The sequence below is a fragment of the Oncorhynchus mykiss genome, chromosome 5 (genome assembly GCF_013265735.2).
Source record: "Oncorhynchus mykiss isolate Arlee chromosome 5, USDA_OmykA_1.1, whole genome shotgun sequence".
Classification (NCBI taxonomy): domain Eukaryota; kingdom Metazoa; phylum Chordata; class Actinopteri; order Salmoniformes; family Salmonidae; genus Oncorhynchus; species Oncorhynchus mykiss.
This window is the reverse complement of record NC_048569.1, coordinates 48919175-48940508: the sequence shown is the minus strand read 5'-3', so window position 1 is coordinate 48940508 and position 21334 is coordinate 48919175. Positions and strand designations below refer to the sequence as shown.

Below are 21334 nucleotides of genomic sequence, written 5' to 3'. Positions count from 1 at the left end.
AATGCAAAACGTTATGTTTGGCGTAAAAGCAACACAGCTGAACACACCATCCCCACTGTCAAACATGGTGGTGGCAGCATCATGGTTTGGGCCTGCTTTTCTTCAGCAGGGACAGGGAAGATGGTTAAAATTGATGGGAAGATGGATGGAGCCAAATACAGGACCATTCTGGAAGAAAACCTGATGGAGTCTGCAAAAGACCTGAGACTGGGACAGAGATTTGTCTTCCAACAAGACAATGATCCAAAACATAAAGCAAAATCTACAATGGAATGGTTCAAAAATAAACATATCCAGGTGTTAGAATGGCCAAGTCAGTCCAGACCTGAATCCAATCAAGAATCTGTGGAAAGAACTGAAAACTGCTGTTCACAAATGCTCTCCATCCAACCTCACTGAGCTCGAGCTGTTTTGCAAGGAGGAATGGGAAAAAAATTCAGTCTCTCAATGTGCAAAACTGATAGAGACATACCCCAAGCGACTTACAGCTGTAATCGCAGCAAAAGGTGGCGCTACAAAGTATTAACTTAAGGGGGCTGAATAATTTTGCACGCCCAATTTTTCAGTTTTTGATTTGTTAAAAAAGTTTGAAATATCCAATAAATGTCGTTCCACTTCATGATTGTGTCCCACTTGTTGTTGAGTCTTCACAAAAAAATACAGTTTTATATCTTTATGTTTGAAGCCTGAAATGTGGCAAAAGGTCGCAAAGTTCAATGGGGCCGAATACTTTCGCAAGGCACTGTAGGTGATCAATATGTATTTCTAGACAATGCAGTAAACTATGTCCTAATCATATTGAGGAAGTTAATTTCCTTGGAAAAATAGCTGCCTCATGCTCTCCGTCCATGCATAAGGTATAGAATACAATTAGAAAAAATACCACACGCAGCTATTCACTCACATGGCTACTAAATTTAAAGCAGCAAGAATGATGAGAGTGGACATTTGCACTTTCTCTTGACCTACATTTACATGTAGGATATAGCCTACCTTTTAGAAGGACGATTTGGCAGATGGAGACAAATAAATGTTAATCAATATTAAAGAAAACTAAAAGGAGCAACGCTCGCTCAAAATGGTAGCTTATTCTACGCCCCATCGTCAGTGATTGATCAACATTACTACTCCCAGTAGCATATTTACTCAGTACTGGTGCCCGTCGTATATTGCCTTGTTATTGTTACCATTTTTCCTTTTGTTTAACAAATGTTTCTTACTTACTTGTTAAACTCTGCATTGTTGGTTAAGGACTCGTATGTAAGCATTACACCTGTTGTATTCGGCGCATGTTTTTTTATTTTACCAGGTAACTTTACTGAACGCGTTCTCTTTTATTTACCTTTTATTTAACTAGGCAAGAACAAATTCTTATTTACAATAATGGCCTCGGAACATTGGGTTAACTGCCTTGTTCAGGGGCAGAACAACAGAGTTTTACCTTGTTAGCTCAGGGATTCAAACTAGCAACCTTTCGGTTACTGGCCCAACGCTCTTACCACTAGGCTACCTGCCGCCCCATTTACAGCAACAACCGGGGGAATATAGGGGGAAGGAATGAGCCAATTGTAAGCTGGGGATGAATAGGTGACCACATGAGGGCCAGATTGGGAATTTAGCCAGGACATCAGGGTTTACACCCCTACGATAAGTGCCATGGGATCTTTAGTGAACACAGAGAGTCAGGACACCTGTTTAACACCCTACACAGGGCAATGTTATGTCCCCAATCACTGCCCTGGGGTATTGGGCTATTTTTTTAGACCAGAGGAAGGGTGCCTCTTACTGGCCCTTTAACACCACTTCCAGCAGCATCTGGTCTCCCATCCAGGGACCAACCAGGACCAACTCTGCTTAGCTTTAGAAGCAAGCCAGCAGTGAGATGCAGGGTGGTATGCTGCTGGTAAATGTGACAAATAAAATGTTATTTGAAGACTAACATAATGCTGAAAGGGCGGAAAAATATGAGCAGAGGGTTAATTAAGTAAGAAAGGGGGTGGTGGTGTGGGGAGAGGTAAAGGACGGAGTTTACCTGAGCAGTGGCAACAAACAGCAGGAAGGTAAATGCCACAAGTGTCACACTTCTTCATGCACGGACATGTACTTTTATGTATTTTATTTAACTAGGCATACACACCAGAATGTTTTTTATCCGCGCTACAGACTGCTATATCGGCTCGATAATAAAGGACTAGTAAAAGCCCAGTGCACTACGTTGTGTAAATGGGGGGGGGGTAAAGGTGGGAGTTGGGGGCTGTTTTTGTGTAGGAGGCTAAAGTCACTCTCAGTGGCAGATGGCAGATCAGGCCCCATAGGGGGAGGGGAGGAGAGGGGGCTGGCCCAAAGTCACAAATGTGTTTGGGGTCAGGGGTCAGGGAAGCATCTGCTCTGGCCCTGAGGGGACATTGCATTGCTGGGAGAGACCTGTTGCTGGGGTCTGTTGCTGAGGCCTGATAGTTTTACAGCGTCCTACTGACTTTAGGACAAAGAAGATCCATTACAGTGAGGGGATGGGGAACACGAATAGGCAGACACGCGCACACACAGACTCCACCTCTGTCTTTCTCTTTCTTTGTCTATTTCGCACAAACACAACTCTCTCCAAACAAATAGTAGCAATTGTAGTGTGAACAAGCCCCTGACACAACCAAAAAAGTTATCCTGCATGATGTATTGAGTTTTTTTGTTTACTTATCATGTTACCTCATCCCCATATTATTATATTTTTGCTCCTTTGCACCCCAGTATCTCTGCTTGCACATCATCATCTGGACATCGATCACTCCAGTGTTAATGCTAAATTGTACTTATTTTGCCACAATGGCCTATTTATTGCCTTTACCTCCCTAATCTTACTACATTTGCACACACTGTATATAGGTTTTTTCTATTATGTTGTTGACTGTACATTTGTTTATCCCATGTGTAACTGTTTGTGTCGCACTGCTTTGCTTTATCTTGGCCAGGTCGCAGTTGTAAATGAGAACTTGTTCTCAACTGGCCTACCTGGTTAAATAAAGGTGAAAAAAAATTATAATAAATAAAAAGCAGTGGAAACTGAAGTCTGCATGGGAGGCAAAGAAAGACACGGTTTTGCCAATTGCCTCTGGCTGGACCCCTGGGAAGGGTAGAGCGGTTGGCCTCACCTCCGGTCCTCATATCGTAGTGAGTCAACCACAGTCTCCCGTGTGAGGTCTGAGACGAGCTCTGTAAAAATTACACATATAGGAGAGCTGTAAGAAGGTTCAGAGATAGTCATTGCTCTCAGCCCTGTTTTTTAATGTATATATGTAACCGCTATTTAACTAGGCAAGTCAGTTAAGAACAAATTCTTATTTATAATGACGGCCTACCGGGGAACAGTGGGTTAACTGCCTTGTTCAGAATGACCTTGTCAGCTCGGGTATTCAATTACTGGCACAACGCTCTAACCACTAGGCAACCTGCCGCACCATATGAATTGACAAAGCCATCAATCATGTTACGCCATCTATTCCTATGTGAAGACTCAATAGCGCATTGAATCCAAATGAAGTTGGTTAATTAAGATGGCGTCGCATGGAAACATAACATGCGCAGTTGGAGGTACTCCAGGGTGTGACGCTGCAGCCTAGCTCAGTGCTGCCCCCTCTCATTGAGTAACTCCAGTTGAAGGCATAATGGGGTACTGCAGGCTGCTATTAGCAACTAAATTATTCTTAATGTCTTCTGTGTGCGATTTTTAAAACAATCTGTTCAATGATATATCTGGTGTATTACAAGCAATTATTGGTCCCATGATTGTCTTTTTGTTTTTTTACACGAAGATTCATCACGTAAGATTGCCATTTTTCCATTCACTATAATGGTGGGTGCTGTTTTCTGCTAACAATGCCAACAGTACCGCGGTCGGCCTTGAACTTCCGTGGCTTAAATGAGAGGGGCAGTCGTTCTCCCCTGGTTGTGAGAGAGATCATGGGTCATCACTTTTATGGCAGTAAAGCTTATTTTGAATTTGAGCGGGAGAGAGAGGATTCACAAGTGAAAGTATTTCGAGAAAGTAAGCTGTGGTGTTGCATGGTGTACCTAAACTTCAGTACTTTTGATACTATAACACAATAAAATGCTCAGGTATTCGAATTTGTTACTTTCTGTTCTATAAAAAATTTGTTGCACATTTTGGAAATCACCTAAATGTATTGAACTTATTTGAAAATGTAATTAATTTTCCCAAGCTTATCATAAGACATGAAAAGATTGCATCAATGATTCCTATTCCCTGCTTCTTTCTGAAGCGGTAATGGCACGGGAATGCCCCTGACTGTGTGTCTACAACTTTGTGTAGCCGTTAGCGATGCTAATGATAACCGTCTTAATGTAGTTGGATAGGCTAATCAAACAACAATGCTAGCTGCATGCATACTTGAATTAAAGGGTAAACCACACAAACAAACTGGGGAAAATCTGTCATTTTCATGTTTTTTTATGTGGTATTGTTTTGGTATTGAGTATCATGATACTAAACCTATCAAAGTGAAAATTCTGTTAACGTGACAATACTAGGTGAAAGGGTGACTCCGGTAAAGGTCTCATGTTTTTTTGTAGCAACACGCACCTTTCGGTAACATGATAACCCCGCCGTTGCATGTGTTCCTAGACCCCCGAATAGCAACATTCAGAAGGGGGCGATAGCAGAAATGTCCTTTTTGTCTTCCCATTTGTGGTAAAAGCAAAGAAGAATCATGTTGAAAACATCACCACTGTTAGCTCATTTCAAAGAAAAACAATTGCATATTTGAGTAATAGCTAAATGTAATGAAAGTTTAAGTTCGTTTTACATGACTTTTTTTTGTGCCTGGCAGTTGGCTGCAGGCTACTCCTCTAGCAGCGTGCTAGCTAGCTGGCTAAAAACAGCACGCCAGCTCGCCTTTTAGCTTCCCACGTGAAATAATCAGATTTTATAATGAAATAATATGCCATGGCAAAAATGATTATACTTACCAGTGTAACCTACAACATTATCCCAGTTTTCATATAAGCTAAACATAGAATGTCATCATGTTTGGACACAGAGAAAAGCACATGGCTAGTAGCTGTTTTTACCATTTGAAAATAGCCTGGAATCGTGTAGTTATACTTCCAAACAAAATACCTTTTTGGGGTGAATTGTAATAATGTTGTTTGGCTTATTATTTGAGCAGTCCCAGAGATCATATTTGGTTATCAATACATATCCTATAAAGATCAGATCAAGGAACCAAGTGAGTTTGGTGGTAAAATACAGCTTAATTGCCTACACAACACTGCCCCTACGGTTGTGCAAGGAATTATATGTTGCTTTTGTGCATACTGCAAGTAGACCTCCTTTCATGACAAAATGCATCCACTATCTAGAGGACAGCATCCCCCTCTAGAGGACAGAGAGGAGGGGAGAGGGGGAGGAGGTGTGCCTAACAGCTGCCTTCATTAACATGCGCACCTGCTCCCTGTGGAGATTCTACGAGGCCAACAGATGCCCTCTGACATGCATAGACACACTTACACTCTCTCTATCTCTCTCCCTCTCACACACACACAGATTCTCTAGATCGCAGTCTAGATCTCTTAGTATAAACGTTAGATTATTACAGTGATGCCTAGTCAGACTAGTTTTCCCCTGCCAACCACATCTGCTGCCATGGTTTGGATGGGGGTGAGGGTCTTTCTGGGAATAAAGAGGGTGTCTCATGATGTGGGGGGGGGGGCGGTTGGACTAGGAGACTGTTGCTGTGTGTCTGTGGAGGGGCACAGAGGGGCTTAGTAGCCTTAATGTGGTGCTCCGTATCTGGGCAGCTGGGCCGTTCAGTGCCCCTTGATCTCTAGGGTCATGACGGGATGAGGGTGGACAGCCTGGGTTAGAAAAGGTAGCTGGAAACGGGCACAGCGAGACTGTCCCCAAATCCTGTTTTTGGTGTCGTCTGTTGTCCCAGCAGAGTGTGTTTTCGAAGTTCTGAGGGACATTTAATCCAGGAAGACACACTAGGAAAACAGCCCACCCTGGCCTGGCTCTCGCTCCATCCCTCCCTCCCTTGCAGGGCTCCGGTGGGCCTCTGCTGAACAGGAAACTGATAGGGCCACTATCCACACCCATCCTCTTGCTTCCCTCCACTCCTGGCTCGTTAGTATCATGTGTTGATATAGCGTTTGGGGAGATACAATTCTATTGTACTGCATGAGAAACTGCAATGGAATTCCACCATACTCTATCCTCATTCTCTACATAAAAGAAGTGGTTCCTCTGCTTTTATACCATTTGTAACCTTTTAGACTGCTGTCCACTTGATTCGACCACCTCTGTCACTGGTCTCCTTTCTCTCCAGGTGTACAAGTGACTATGTGGGTAGCCGCTGCCAGTACTCCAACCCCTGCAACCCCTCGCCATGCCGCAACGGTGGCGAGTGCCGCGCCGTATCCCACGGCAACACTTTTGAATTCCACTGCAAATGTCGACTGGGCTTCTCCGACCAGCTGTGCCTGACGCCTACCAACCATGCCTGCATGAGTTCGCCATGTCGCAATGGAGGGACTTGTGACCTGATCACGCTCTCCGACTACCGCTGCCGCTGCCCGCCCGGATGGTCAGGTAAGATATGAGGATGTATATTTTTAAGGTAATTTCTGATTTTAGTGAATAGATATTGGGAGATGGTGACAGTAGAGAAAGATAGAGACACTATATATACAAAAGTATATGGCTATTTCAGCCACCGCTGTTGCTGACGGGTGTATAACATCGTGCACATTCGTGCAATCTCCACAGACAAACATTGGCAGTAGACTGGCCTTACTAAAGGGCTTAGTGGCTTTCAACGTGGCACCATAATAGGATGACACATTTCCAACATATCAGTTCGTCAAATTTCTGCCCTGCTCGAGCTGCCCCAGTCAACTGTAAATGCTGTTATTGTGAAGTGGAAACGTCTAGCAGAAACAACGGCTCAGCCGCGAAGTGGTAGGCCACACAGCTCACAGAACGGGACTGCTGAGTGCTGAAGTGTGTAAAAATAGTCTGTCCTCGGTTGCAACACTCACTACCGAGTTCCAAACTGCCTCTGGAAGCAACGTCAGCAACAAGAACTGTTCGTCGGGAAAGTCATAAAATGGGTTTCAATGGCCGAGCAGCCGCACACAAGCCTAAGATCCCCATGCGCAATGCCAAGCATCAGCTGGAGTGTTGTAAAGCTTGCCACCATTGGACTCTGGAGCAGTGGAAACACGTTCTCTGGAGTGATGAAACACGCTTCACCATCTGGCAGTCTGACGGACAAATGTGGGTTTGGCAGATTCCAGGAAAACGCTACCTTCCCGACAGCGTAATGCCAACTGTAAAGTTTGGTAGAGGAAGATTAATGGTCTGGGGCTCTTTTTCATGCTTCAGGCTAGGCCCCTTAGTTCCAGTGAAGGGAAATCTTAACGCCACAGCATACAATGACATTCTTGAAGATTCTGTGCTTCAACTTTTTTTTTTGTCAACAGTTTCGGGAAGGCCCCCCTCCTGTTACAGCATGACAATTCCCCCGTGCGCAAAGCGAGATCCATACAGAAATGGTTTGTCGAGATCAGTGTGGAAGAACTTGACTGGCCTGCATAGAGCCCTGACCCCAACCCGATCGAACACCTTTGGGATGAATTGGAACGCCGACTGCGAGCCAGACCTAATCGCCCAACATGAATGCCTGACCTCACTAATGCTCTTGTGGCTGAATGGAAGCAAGTCCCCGCAGCCATGTTCCAACATCTAGTGGAAAGCCTTCCCAGAAGAGTGAAGGCTGTTATAGCAGCAATGTTCCAACATCTATAGTTTTGGCAAGTCGGTTAGGACATCTACTTTGTGCATGACACAAGTAATTTTTCCAAAAATTGTTTACAGACAGATTATTTCACTGTATCACAATTCCAGTTGTTCAGAAGTTTACATACGCTAAGTTGACTGTGTTAAACAGCTTGGAAAATTCCAGAAAATGATGTCATGGCTTCAGAAGCTTCTTATAGGCTAATTGACATAATTTGAGTCAATCGGAGGTTTACCTGGGGATGTAGGCCTGCCTTCAAACTCAGTGCCTCTTTGCTTGACATCATGGGAAAATTAAAAGAAGGAGGAAAAAGGGGTGGCTTGCAAGCCGAAGAGCACCATCCCAACCGTGAAGCACGGGGGTTGCAGCATCATGTTGTGGAGGTGCTTTGCTGCAGGAGGGACTGGTGCACTTCACAAAATAGATGACATCATGAGGCAAGGGGTGGCTTGCAAGCCGAAGAGCACCATCCCAACCGTGAAGCACGGGGGTTGCAGCATCATGTTGTGGAGGTGCTTTGCTGCAGGAGGGACTGGTGCACTTCACAAAATAGATGACATCATGAGGCAAGAAAATTATGTGGATATATTGAAGCAACATCTCAAGACATCAGTAAAAGCTTGGTCGCAAATGGTCTTCCAAATGGACAATGACCCCAAGCATACTTCCAAAGTTGTGGCAAAATGGCTTTAGGACAACAAAGTCAAGGTATTGGAGTAGCCATCTCAAAGACCTGACCTCAACCCTATAGAAAATATGTGGGCAGAACTGAAAAGGCGTGTGCGAGCAAGGAGGCCTACAAACCTGACTCAGTTACACCAGCTCTGTCAGGAGGAATGGGCCAATATTCACCCAACTTATTGTGAGAAGCTTGTGGAAGGCTACCCAAAATTTTTGACCCAAGTTAAACCATTTAAAGGCATTGCTACCAAATACTAATTGAGTGTATGTCAACTTCTGACATTTCACATTCTTAAAATAGTGGTGATCCTAACTGACCTAAGACGGGGACTTTTTAATTGGATTAAATGTCAGGAATTGTGAAAAACTCAGTTTAAATGTATTTGGCTAAGGTGTATGTAAACCTCCGACTTCAACTGTATATATTTACAGGCCCATTTAATTTTGTTTGGCTTGCCATTCCAAATAAAATAAAATAAATTGCTCATATAATCAAAAAACAAGTCGCTAGGTGTGTAGGCAAGGCCATAAGCAAGTAGGTGAACTAGGATATGACTAAGAAATTCATCAGGGTGATTTTTCTATCACGTAGACAAGTAGTTTCCTTTCCATGGTATCAAGATCTTATCTATTTAACTTTCTTTTAAAATGTATTTTATTGAGATCATTTGTTTATTTTTGGCATTTGAACACAGGGTATTATTGGTAAACAACACGGTAATATCAAAATTTTATATTTTAGTGATCCAATACGTAATAATAATGTAGTACACTTATCATAAAAAAAAATATATACAGTTCCTTGCGAAAGTATTCGGCCCCCTTGAACTTTGCGACCTTTTGCCACATTTCAGGCTTCAAACATAAAGATATAAAACTGTATTTTTTTGTGAAGAATCAACAACAAGTGGGACACAATCATGAAGTGGAACGACATTTATTGGATATTTCAAACTTTTTTAACAAATCAAAAACTGAAAAATTGGGCGTGCAAAATTATTCAGCCCCCTTAAGTTAATACTTTGTAGCGGCACCTTTTGCTGCGATTACAGCTGTAAGTCGCTTGGGGTATGTCTATCAGTTTTGCACATCGAGAGACTGCCATTTTTTCCCATTCCTCCTTGCAAAACAGCTCGAGCTCAGTGAGGTTGGATGGAGAGCATTTGTGAACAGCAGTTTTCAGTTCTTTCCACAGATTCTCGATTGGATTCAGGTCTGGACTTTGACTTAGCCATTCTAACACCTGGATATGTTTATTTTTGAACCATTCCATTGTAGATTTTGCTTTATGTTTTGGATCATTTTCTTGTTGGAAGACAAATCTCTGTCCCAGTCTCAGGTCTTTTGCAGACTCCATCAGGTTTTCTTCCAGAATGGTCCTGTATTTGGCTCCATCCATCTTCCCATCAATTTTTACCATCTTCCCTGTCCCTGCTGAAGAAAAGCAGGCCCAAACCATGATGCTGCCACCACCATGTTTGACAGTGGGGATGGTGTGTTCAGCTGTGTTGCTTTTACGCCAAACATAACGTTTTGCATTGTTGCCAAAAAGTTCCATTTTGATTTCATCTGACCAGAGCACCTTCTTCCACATGTTTGGTGTGTCTCCCAGGTGGCTTGTGGCAAACTTTAAACAACACTTTTTATGGATATCTTTAAGAAATGGCTTTCTTCTTGATACTCTTCCATAAAGGCCAGATTTGTGCAATATACGACTGATTGTTGTCCTATGGACAGAGTCTCCCACCTCAGCTGTAGATCTCTGCAGTTCATCCAGAGTGATCATGGGCCTCTTGGCTGCATCTCTGATCAGTCTTCTCCTTGTATGAGCTGAAAGTTTAGAGGGACGGCCAGGTCTTGGTAGATTTGCAGTGGTCTGATACTCCTTCCATTTCAATATTATCGCTTGCACAGTGCTCCTTGGGATGTTTAAAGCTTGGGAAATCTTTTTGTATCCAAATCCGGCTTTAAACTTCTTCACAACAGTATCTCGGACCTGCCTGGTGTGTTCCTTGTTCTTCATGATGCTCTCTGCGCTTTTGACGGACCTCTGAGACTATCACAGTGCAGGTGCATTTATACGGAGACTTGATTACACACAGGTTGATTGTATTTATCATCATTAGTCATTTAGGTCAACATTGGAACATTCAGAGATCCTCACTGAACTTCTGGAGAGAGTTTTCTGCACTGAAAGTAAAGGGGCTGAATAATTTTGCACGCCCAATTTTTCAGTTTTTGATTTGTTAAAAAAGTTTGAAATATCCAATAAATGTCGTTCCACTTCATGATTGTGTCCCACTTGTTGTTGATTCTTCACAAAAAAATACAGTTTTATATCTTTATGTTTGAAGCCTGAAATGTGGCAAAAGGTCGCAAAGTTCAAGGGGGCCGAATACTTTCGCAAGGCACTGTAGATCCTCTAAGGCTGTGGACGGATCCAAATTGTGGATACATTCTTTTTTTTAAAGAATCATCAGCCTAAAATGACACCTTTTTTGTTTTTAAGCCCTGGATTTCTAGCTCCTTGATATTATTGTTGGATCTGATTTGAATAGCTGACATTTCGATTGTCAAACAAATAGATATGCCGATAGTGGACAACCTTGTTTTAATACTTTCTGAGAAGTAGCCATTATTTACTATTTTACACCTAGGTTACTATACATAACTTTAACCCATTGAAATATTCCAGGCATTTATATATATATTCCAGTCGTACTTTGTCAAAAGCCTTTTCAAAGTCAGCTGTGGTTTCACAGATTTTTCATAGTGTTCTATTGTTTCCAGTACTTGTCTTATATTATCTCAAATGTATCGTCCATGTAAAAAACCTGTCTGATTAGGATGAATAATATCCGACAAAACCTTATTTATTCTATGTGCTATGCATTTTGCTAGAATTTTTGCAATACAACCCTGAAGTGTAAGGGGCCTCCAATTTCTTTTACGGACTGGATCTTTATATTTAACACTTGGGCCCTGTTTCAGTAATAATGAAATCAGACTTTCTTGTTGACTCTCTGATAATCTACCATTTTTATAGGACTGGTTAAAACATGCTGATAGCGGTGCTCTGAGTACATCAAAAAAGGTTTGGTATACCTCAACTGCCTAGAAGACCAGCATCCCGGAGTCTGCTCTTCACTGTTGATGATGAGACTGGTGTTTTTGCGGGTACTATTTAATGAATCTGCCAGTTGAGGACTTGTGAGAGGCGTCTGTGTCTCAAACTAAACACTCTGTTTATAGTCCAATAATATATTTAAAACCATCCATCTACCTTGTGGATCTGTTTGAACAATTTGCACAGTCGGATCAAAATTATTGTTCATTAATATCATCACCCCTTTTGAGTTTCTTTTCCCATTGGAGATGTATATTTCCCCCCCCCCCCCCCCCCACCCAATCCCTTTTCCACACAATTTCATCTACATTTGTTGAATGAGTTTCCTGTAAACAAAATATATTATATTCCTTCTCTTTAAGCTAGGTAATGATAATATTTTCTTATTTTCTGCTAAGCCATTACATTTATAAATGGCAATGCTTATTTCACCATTTACCATAATGATATACAAGTTTAAATTATATTTATCATAATATATGTTTATAAACTTACCATTAAGAAGTACCATAATGATTGAGTGTCCATATAGCTGTACCATGATATTTGCACTGCTACTAGGTAAACCTTGAATTGTTGATCTATGGGTCTTTAGCTAAGTCCAGCTAACCTTTTGATATGCTGATCATCATTACTTTTATGTCAGTTATATTATTTGTCCTACCTCTCTTATTACGAGATGGAGTCCAGACAGGCTATTTTAGGAAACTTTAGATTAGGCCTATAGTGTAATTCACCATATCAAATTAATTGACAAGGAAAGTTTGAAGGGGGAGATGGAGAGACCGCTATAGTATTACTAGTGATGTCATGATTATCCCAGCATGTGCCTTATTCCAGAGGAAGATTTGCATTGGATTAGTTTTTCCCTAAATGCCTCATGTAATTCTTTATTTTTTAAATTCAGTTGAATATTTTATTTATTTATTTTATCTGTTCTTATACCAGGTAAGTTGACTCATTTACAGCAACGACCTGGGGAATGGTTACAGTGGAGAGGGGGGGGATGAATGAGCCAATTGTAAACTGGGGATTATTAGGTGACCGTGATGGTTTGAGGGCCAGATTGGGAATTTAGCCAGGACACTGGGGTTAACACCCCTACTCTTGCAATAAGTGCCATGGGATCTTTAGTGACCTCAGAGAGTCAGGACACCCGTTTTAACGTCCTATCCGAAAGACGGCACACAGGGCAGTGTCCCCAATCACTGCCCTGGGGCATTGGGATATTTTTTTAGACCAGAGGAAAGAGTGCCTCCTACTGGCCCTCAACACCACTTCCAGCAGCATCTGGTCTCCCATCCAGGGACTGACCAGGACCAACCCTGCTTAGCTTCAGAAGCAAGCCAGCAGTGGTATGCAGGGTGGTATGCTGCTGGCTCTATGCCGGAAGCCTGATGGTTTTTATTCTAGGCGTAAGGATATTTCAACATCGTGTCTAAATGATAAAAGGCTGATCCCTCATGCTTGGCTGCCTAGGTATAGGTGTCCCCATAGGGTTATTATTTAAATTGAGGAAATGTGATCATAATCATTAATTGAGCAATCCACGTTAGACGTCCCTCCTAGTCAAAAGGCTCTCGATCCTGCTGATGTGAGCTGCTGGACAGTGCACTTGCATTTGATATGCATTTTTGGATAAGACAAGCTCAGTGAGGAATCGGGGATTCCCTGTTTTGCAATCTGTTGCCTACGTCAACAGCCACTGTCAGCCAGTTTCATTAAATAGACCTGGGCACTATGCTTTTTTTTATAGCACATTTAATTAAACTGACGATTTGGAGATCTTCAACTTCAATTAATTGGCACAAAATGGGCATCAGACAAATAAATAAAAAATGGCTCTGGCTTTGCATAACACAGATGTTGGTCGCCTAAATTGTGGTAGGCTAGGTCTAATATATAGGCTAGCATAGTCCAGCCTATTAATTAACTTCTAATTTACACATATCTGTCTTCACTATTCCCTTCTTGCGCAATTCATGCATCTCCACTGGCCTCCACTGGCCATCTATCTTCCATCCTCTCTCTTTCTCTCTCTTCCATCCTCTCGCTCTTGCTGGATCGAATCCCTGAGCTGAAAAGGTAAAAATGTGTCATTCTGCCCTTGAGCAAGGCAGTTAACCCACTGTTTCCCGGGCCCCGTAGACGTGGATGTCGATTAAGGCAGCACCCCGCACCTCTGATTCAGAGAAGAAACATTTCAGTTGAATGCATTCAATTGTTCAACTTACTAGGTATCCCCTTTCCCTTTCATTTCCCTCTTTATACCTCTCTCTTCCATCCTCTCTCTTCCATCCTCTCTTCCCCTATCTCTTCTTCCTCTCTCTTCCATCCTCTTATAGCTATTGAACCAGTAGCCTAGCCCAATTCGTGAACCAGAAGTAGCAATATAGTTTGGTTACTTATTTTGAGCAAATACATTTATTTGAGGAAAGAGGCACCTTGCTCTTGCTTGCTGGATATAAAATAGGCTACTGCTTTCACAATGAACTGGCAGGGAAGTTTGAATGGCAAGAGCTTCTCTAGTGTGATGTGATCACATTGGCTGGTGGTAAAAATGCAATAAACGGGTATCTTCTGTTCTCCACACGCCACACACACACATGTATTTTGTCAGCATGCCCAATGTTACAATGTTTCCAATCAAATGTATAAATTAAGTTTACGTTTTCCTCTCAATTGAATTTGCATAAATATTGTGATTGGATGATAGCTGTGAGGGTTATTGAATCAGGATCAAATCCTCTGATCTCCTCGAGCTCATTAATGATAGAATGTTCATATTTGAAGATTGCCAAAAGGCCAGTCTCTTTGGGAAATGATAGGAGTGGAATGTAGTAGCTGAACAGAGACTGCAACCAGGCTAATGGGATACCAAGAAAATAACGTTTATTTTTTTCATTAAATGTGTTCAAAAGCCAATCAACTATCCTGCACCATTCCCAGGGGGTTGTGGGAAGGTTGTATGCAAAATAACCATAGGACAACCATTCTATCACCAAGCTCTAACATCAAAATAAAATTGATTTATATAGCCCTTCGTACATCAGCTGATATCTCAGAGTGCTGTACAGAAACCCAGCCTAAAACCCCAAACAGCAAGCAATGCAGGTGTAGAAGCACAGTGGCTAGGAAAAACTCCCTAGAAAGGCCAAAACCTAGGAAGAAACCTAGAGAGGAACCAGGCTATGTGGGGTGGCCAGTCCTCTTCTGGCTGTGCCGGGTGGAGATTATAACAGAACATGGCCAAGATGTTCAAATGTTCATACATGACCAGCATGGTCGAATAATAATAAGGCAGAACAGTTGAAACTGGAGCAGCAGCACGGCCAGGTGGACTGGGGCCAGCAAGGAGTCATCATGTCAAGTAGTCCTGGAGCATGGTCCTAGGGCTCAGGTCAGTTGAAACTGGAGCAGCAGCACGGCCAGGTGGACTGGGGCCAGCAAGGAGTCATCATGTCAGGTAGTCCTGGGGCATGGTCCTAGGGCTCAGGTCCTCCAAGAGAGAGAAAGAAAGAGAGAATTAGAGAAAGCACACTTAAATTCACACAGGACACCGAATAGGACAGGAGAAGTACTCCAGATATAACAAACTGACCCTAGCCCCCCGACACATAAACTACTGCAGCATAAATACTGGAGGCTGAGACAGGAGGGGTCAGGAGACACTGTGGCCCCATCCGAGGACACCCCCGGACAGGGCCAAACAGGAAGGATATAACCCCACCCACTTTGCCAAAGCACAGCCCCCACACCACTAGAGGGATATCTTCAACCACCAACTTACCATCCTGAGGCAAGGCTGAGAATAGCCCACAAAGATCTCCGCCATGGCACAACCCAACGGGGGGCGCCAACCCAGACAGGATGATCACATCAGTGAATCAACCCACTCAGGTGACGCACCCCTTCCAGGGACGGCATGAGAGAGCCCCAGTAAGCCAGTGACTCAGCCCCTGTAATAGGGTTAGAGGCAGAGAATCCCAGTGTAAAGAGGGGAACCGGCCAGGCAGAGACAGTAAGGGCGGTTCGTTGCTCCAGAGCCTTTCCGTTCACCTTCCCACTCCTGGGCCAGACTACACTCAATCACATGACCCACTGAAGAGATGAGTCTTCAGTAAAGACTTAAAGGTTGAGACCGAGTTTGCGTCTCTGACATGGGTAGGCAGACCGTTCCATAAAAATTGAGCTCTATAGGAGAAAGCCCTGCCTCCAGCTGTTTGCTTAAAAATTCTAGGGACAATTAGGAGGCAGGACCAAATCAGAGAGATAGGTAGGAGCAAGCCCATGTAATGCTTTGTAGGTTAGCAGTAAAACCTTGAAATCAGCCCTTGCTTTGACAGGAAGCCAGTGTAGGGAGGCTAGCACTGGAGTAATATGATCAAATTCTTTGGTTCTAGTCAGGATTCTAGCAGCCGTATTTAGCACTAACTGAAGTTTAGTTAGTGCTTTATCCGGGTAGCCGGAAAGTAGAGCATTGCAGTAGTCTCACCTAGAAGTGACAAAAGCATGGATTAATTTTTCTGCATCATTTTTGGACAGAAAGTTTCTGATTTTTGCAATGTTACGTAGATGGAAAAAAGCTGTCCTTGAAATGGTCTTGATATGTTCTTCAAAAGAGAGGTCAGGGTCCAGAGTAACGCCGACGTCCTTCACAGTTTTATTTGAGACGACTGTACAACCATTAAGATTAATTGTCAGATTCAACAGAAGATCTCTTTGTTTCTTGGGACCTAGAACAAGCATCTCTGTTTTGTCCGAATTTAAACTTAGAAAGTTTGCAGCCATCCACTTCCTTATGTCTGAAACACATGCTTCTAGCAAGGGCAATTTTGGGGCTTCACCATGTTTCATTGAAATGTACAGCTGTGTGTCATCCGCATAGCAGTGAAAGTTAACATTATGTTTTCGAATGACATCCCCAAGAGGTAAAATATATAGTGAAAACAATAGTGGTCCTAAAACGGAACCTTGAGGAACACCGAAATGTACAGTTGGTTACATATGGTTTTCAGAACATTATGTGCTAGCTGGGTATGGCCTAAATGAAGTGACCAAATGAAATACTGTTCATGCAGGTATGTTTGATGTTAATTCTTTGTTGTCATCCTATCCTCCTCCTCTAGGGAAGACATGCCAGATTGCCAACCCCTGTGCATCCAACCCCTGTGCCAACGGTGGACAATGCTCACCCTTCGAGTCCCACTACATCTGTGCATGCCTGCCCGCCTTTCATGGCCAGACCTGCAAGCTGGACGTCAATGAGTGTGCCCAGATGTCGTCACCCTGTCGCAACGGGGGCATGTGTGTGAATGAGGTGGGCTCCTACCACTGCCGCTGCCCCCAGGAGTACACGGGTGCCAACTGTGAGACCCCCTACATGCCCTGCAACCCCTCTCCCTGCCACAGTGGGGGCACTTGCGTGCAGAAGGGGGACACCACCTATGACTGCAGCTGCCTGCCAGGTAACCCTTCACCCCTTTGCTCAAATCAATTAAAATTCTTAATCTGTGCCTGTTTGAGCCTGCCTGGCATTGACTTTTCAATCATTTGTGTTTACCAAAGAGGTACTGTCAGGAATTGATTAATAGAGAGCTGTTGTAGCTTGGATGTGATTGGTGGATATAGGGCATTGCTAGTCTCTGGTTTTTGCTGGCATGATATTATTGCGCAGACGTTTCCCAGCTAACACATTTAGTTCCTTGGAAGTTGTGGGAACGTACGTTTTTGGTTTCCCATTGGTTCCGGGAACGAAACCATGAGTTTCCTGACCTGTAAAACAGAACTTTTTTAAATGTTCTGTAAACGGAAGGGAAAATGTTTCCTGTTCTGGGAACGTAAATGTATAGATTGCTGGGAGGTTCTGAAAACATGCCTTTAAATAGAACCATGAGGAAACCTGTAGGAAACGTTATGGCTAACTACTGAAATTCTACTGTTATGGCTAACTACTGAAGGCAAAGGGTGGCTACTTTGAAGAATCAAATACAGTGGGGCAAAAAAGTATTTAGTCAGCCACCAATTGTGCAAGTTCTCCCACTTAAAGATGAGAGAGGCCTGTAATTTTCATCATACACTTCAACTATGACAGAAAAAATGAGAGAAAAAAATCCAGAAAATCACATTGTATGATTTTTTTATGCATTTATTTGCAAATTATGGTGGAAAATAAGTATTTGGTCACCTACAAACAAGTAAGATTTCTGGCTCTCACAGACCTGTAACTTCTTCTTTAAGAGGCTCCTCTGTCCTCCACTCGTTACCTGTATTAATGGCACCTGTTTGAACTTGTTATCACTATAAAAGACACCTGTCCACAACCTCAAACAGTCACACTCCAAACTCCACTATGGCCAAGACCAAAGAACTGTCAAAGGACACCAGAAACAAAATTGTAGACCTGCACCAGGCTGGGAAGACTGAATCTGCAATAGGACCTGTTTTTTTTTTACCAAATAGGGCTATCTTCTGTATACCACCCCTACCTTGTCACAACACAGCTGATTTGGCTCAAACACATTAAGAAGGAAAGAAATTCCACAAATTAACTTTTAACAAGGCACACCTGTTAATTGAAATGCATTCCAGATGACTACCTCATGAAGAGAGAATGCCAAGAGTGTGCAAAGCATGGCTACTTTGAAGAATCTCAAAAACACTTTTCTGTTATTAAGGTTTGTATCACAATTAAAGTGACCAAATAACTCCAAATGTACAGTGCCATGAAAAAGTATTTGCCCCCTTTCTGATTTTCTCTATTTTTGCATATTTCTTTATACCTAATGTTATCAGATCTTCAACCAAAACCTCATATTAGATAAAGGGAACCTGAGTTAACAAATAACAAAGTATACTTATTTAATTTATTTAATTTACAATGTTATGCAACTCAAGTTCCCCTGTGTGAGAATGTAATTGTCCCCTTATACTCAATGACTGGTTTTGCCACCTTTAGCTGCAATGACTGCAACCAAATGCTTCCTGTAGTTGTTGATCAGTCTCTCACATAGCTGTATAAGAATTTTGGCCCACTCTTGCATGCAGAATTGCTTTAACTCAGCGATATTTGTGGGTTTTCAAGCATGAACTGCTCGTTTCATGTCCTGCCACAACATCTCAATTGGGATTAGGTCTGGACTTTGACTAGGCATAATGGGACCCATGTTGTCCAAAAACTTATACTTTTGACTCATTTGTCCATAGAACGTTCTTCCAAGAGGCTTGATGATCATCCATGTGCTTCTTGTCAACTTTTTGGATGAGGTGGGTCCCATTTATGTCTGCCGAAAACCAAACACTGCAAACACTGCAATACATGTGGTATTGTGATAAATTCCTCCACAACTGATCAAGAACTACAGGGACCATTTGGTTGCAGTCATTGCAGCTTAAGTTGGCTCAACCAGTTGAGTGTCAGGAGACAATTACTTTTTCACACGGGAGTTGGATGTTGCATAACTCTGTTAATTAAATAAAGAAAATAAGTATACTTTTGGTTTTGTTATTTGTAAACTCAGGTTCCCTTTATCTAATATTAGGTTTTGGTTGATGATCTGATAAAAATTCGGCATAAAAAAAATATGCAAAAAATGCAGAAAATCAGAAAGGGTACAAGTGCTTTTTCACGGCACTGTAGCCTATAGGCCCAAGACCCCTGGAACACAGTTAGAGAGCACATAGCCTACAGAGCCTAGTGAAACGTGTTCTTCTAAGCCCAGTCATTGCGCAATCGCATTTGAAAATAGAGTTTTGGATGGCCACTATTTAACAAGTGATCCCAGGATTCTTTTGCTGCTATATTTGTTGTTAAATTTTTTAAATGAAGCACATGAATCCGCTTTACAACTTGGCATACATAGGCGGCGCGTGAGTTTCAAGTTTGGTGAAGCAAATTTTCACCATAAAAATTCCCCTTAATAAAAAAGCATTCCATGCATAATCGCATTTGCAGACTTATGTAAGATAGCATACTGTTTGTAAAGTGATGAGTAGATTGGATGGTCATAATTTAGGCTAATAATATACTCAATCACTGTTCGCAAAAAACGACCGTTCAATGCATAGCTGAGCACTTATAGTGTAGATTAGGCCTAGGCTATATTGGATACTGTACATTTCTTTCTTTGCATGGGAAAGTGTTGCCTTTTTATAAACACATTTCATAAAATTATACTACACAATGACTGGATACATTAGCATAATATTTTTTATTCAGTTAGCCTACTCGACTGATACTGACAAGTAGATACAATAAAAACGACCATATAATAGGCCTAAGAGAAGGCGAGACACAGAATATGACGTTCATCTAAACTGGAGGAGGAAATTGTAAAAAGCAAACCTTTAAGTAGCACTGACTCAACAATGATGAATAGTGAATATGTTCTGTGTCAATAATATAGGCTATACTGTTGTTCGGTCAATTAAGTTGAGAATTTTGATACGACATTAGTATTTTTATTGTGTTCTCTTTACAGCAATAACCATTTGCTTACCAAATTATATTTTCCTGCATTGTATTATGAAATATTGCAATATGGCTGGCTTAGCCGCTCAACTTTTCAGACCGTTGCAACTCAACAATAATCTTCCCAAATTGCACGGACTGCCTTTCCTCCTGACTGTAGGCACTATGTATTTTTTTTAAAGAAGCTACTGATCCAAGTTTGATCCAAGTCATGCCTTTTTTTTTGTATGGTAATTAGCCTATCGCGCCTCAGACTGGGGCAAAGGTTCACCTTTCAACAGAAAGTGCATGCAGAAAGTTTTCCGACCTCTTGACTTTTTCCACATTTTGTTACATTACAGCCTTATTCTAAAATGTATTACATTGTTTTTCTCCCCCTTATCTAACTACACACAATACCCCATAATGACAAAGAAAAAACAGTTTTTTAGACATTTTTGCAAATGTATAAGTATTCAGGCCCTTTACTCAGTACTTTGTTGAAGCACCTTTGGCAGCGTTAACTTCTTATGGCTGGGGTAGAATTGAGTAGCTTGGATGAATAAAGTGCCACGAGTAAACTGCCTGCTACTCAGTCCCAGTTGCTAATATATGCATAGCATTAGCATATTTGGATAGAAAACACTGAAGTTTCTAAACCTGTTTGAATGATGTCTGTGAGTATAACAGAACTCATAAGGCAGGCAAAAACCTGAGAAGAAATCCAACCAGGAAGTGGGAAATCTGAGGTTGGTCGTTTTTCAACTCATTCCCTATTGAAGATACAGTGGGATATTGGTCATGTTGGACTTCCTAAGGCTTCCACTAGATGTCAACAGTCTTTAGAACCTTGTTCTATGCTTCTACTGTAATGAGAGGGGAAAGAGTCAGGGCTCTGCCAGAATGCCTTGAGCTTGTGACGCTCGTTCACGTGAGAGTTAGCTCGCGTTCCATTGCATTTCTGAAGACAAAGGAATTCTCCAGTTGGAACATTATTGAAGATTTATGTTAAAAACATCCTAAAGATTGATTCTATACATCGTTTGACATGTTTCTACGGACTGTAACGGAATTTTTTGACATTTCGTCTGCTCCTAGTGAACGCGCTTCGTGAGTTTGGATTTGTTTACAAAACGTACTAACAAAAGTAGCTATTTAGACATAAGTAATGGACATTATCGAACAAAACAAACATTTATTGTGGAACTGGGATTCCTGGAAGTGCATTCTGATGAAGATCATCAAAGGTAAGTGAATATTTATAAT

General features: G+C 42.0%; 1 protein-coding gene across 2 annotated transcripts in view; it reads left to right on the top strand.

The window, feature by feature from the left end:
• Positions 1-21334, top strand: part of notch1 (notch 1) — a 73477-nt gene that overhangs the window by 14361 nt on the left and 37782 nt on the right. For both annotated transcript variants that reach the window (NM_001135695.1, XM_036976507.1), the window contains 2 exon segments: positions 6339-6601; positions 16749-17087. In NM_001135695.1, the coding sequence (NP_001129167.1) occupies positions 6339-6601; positions 16749-17087 (602 nt within the window).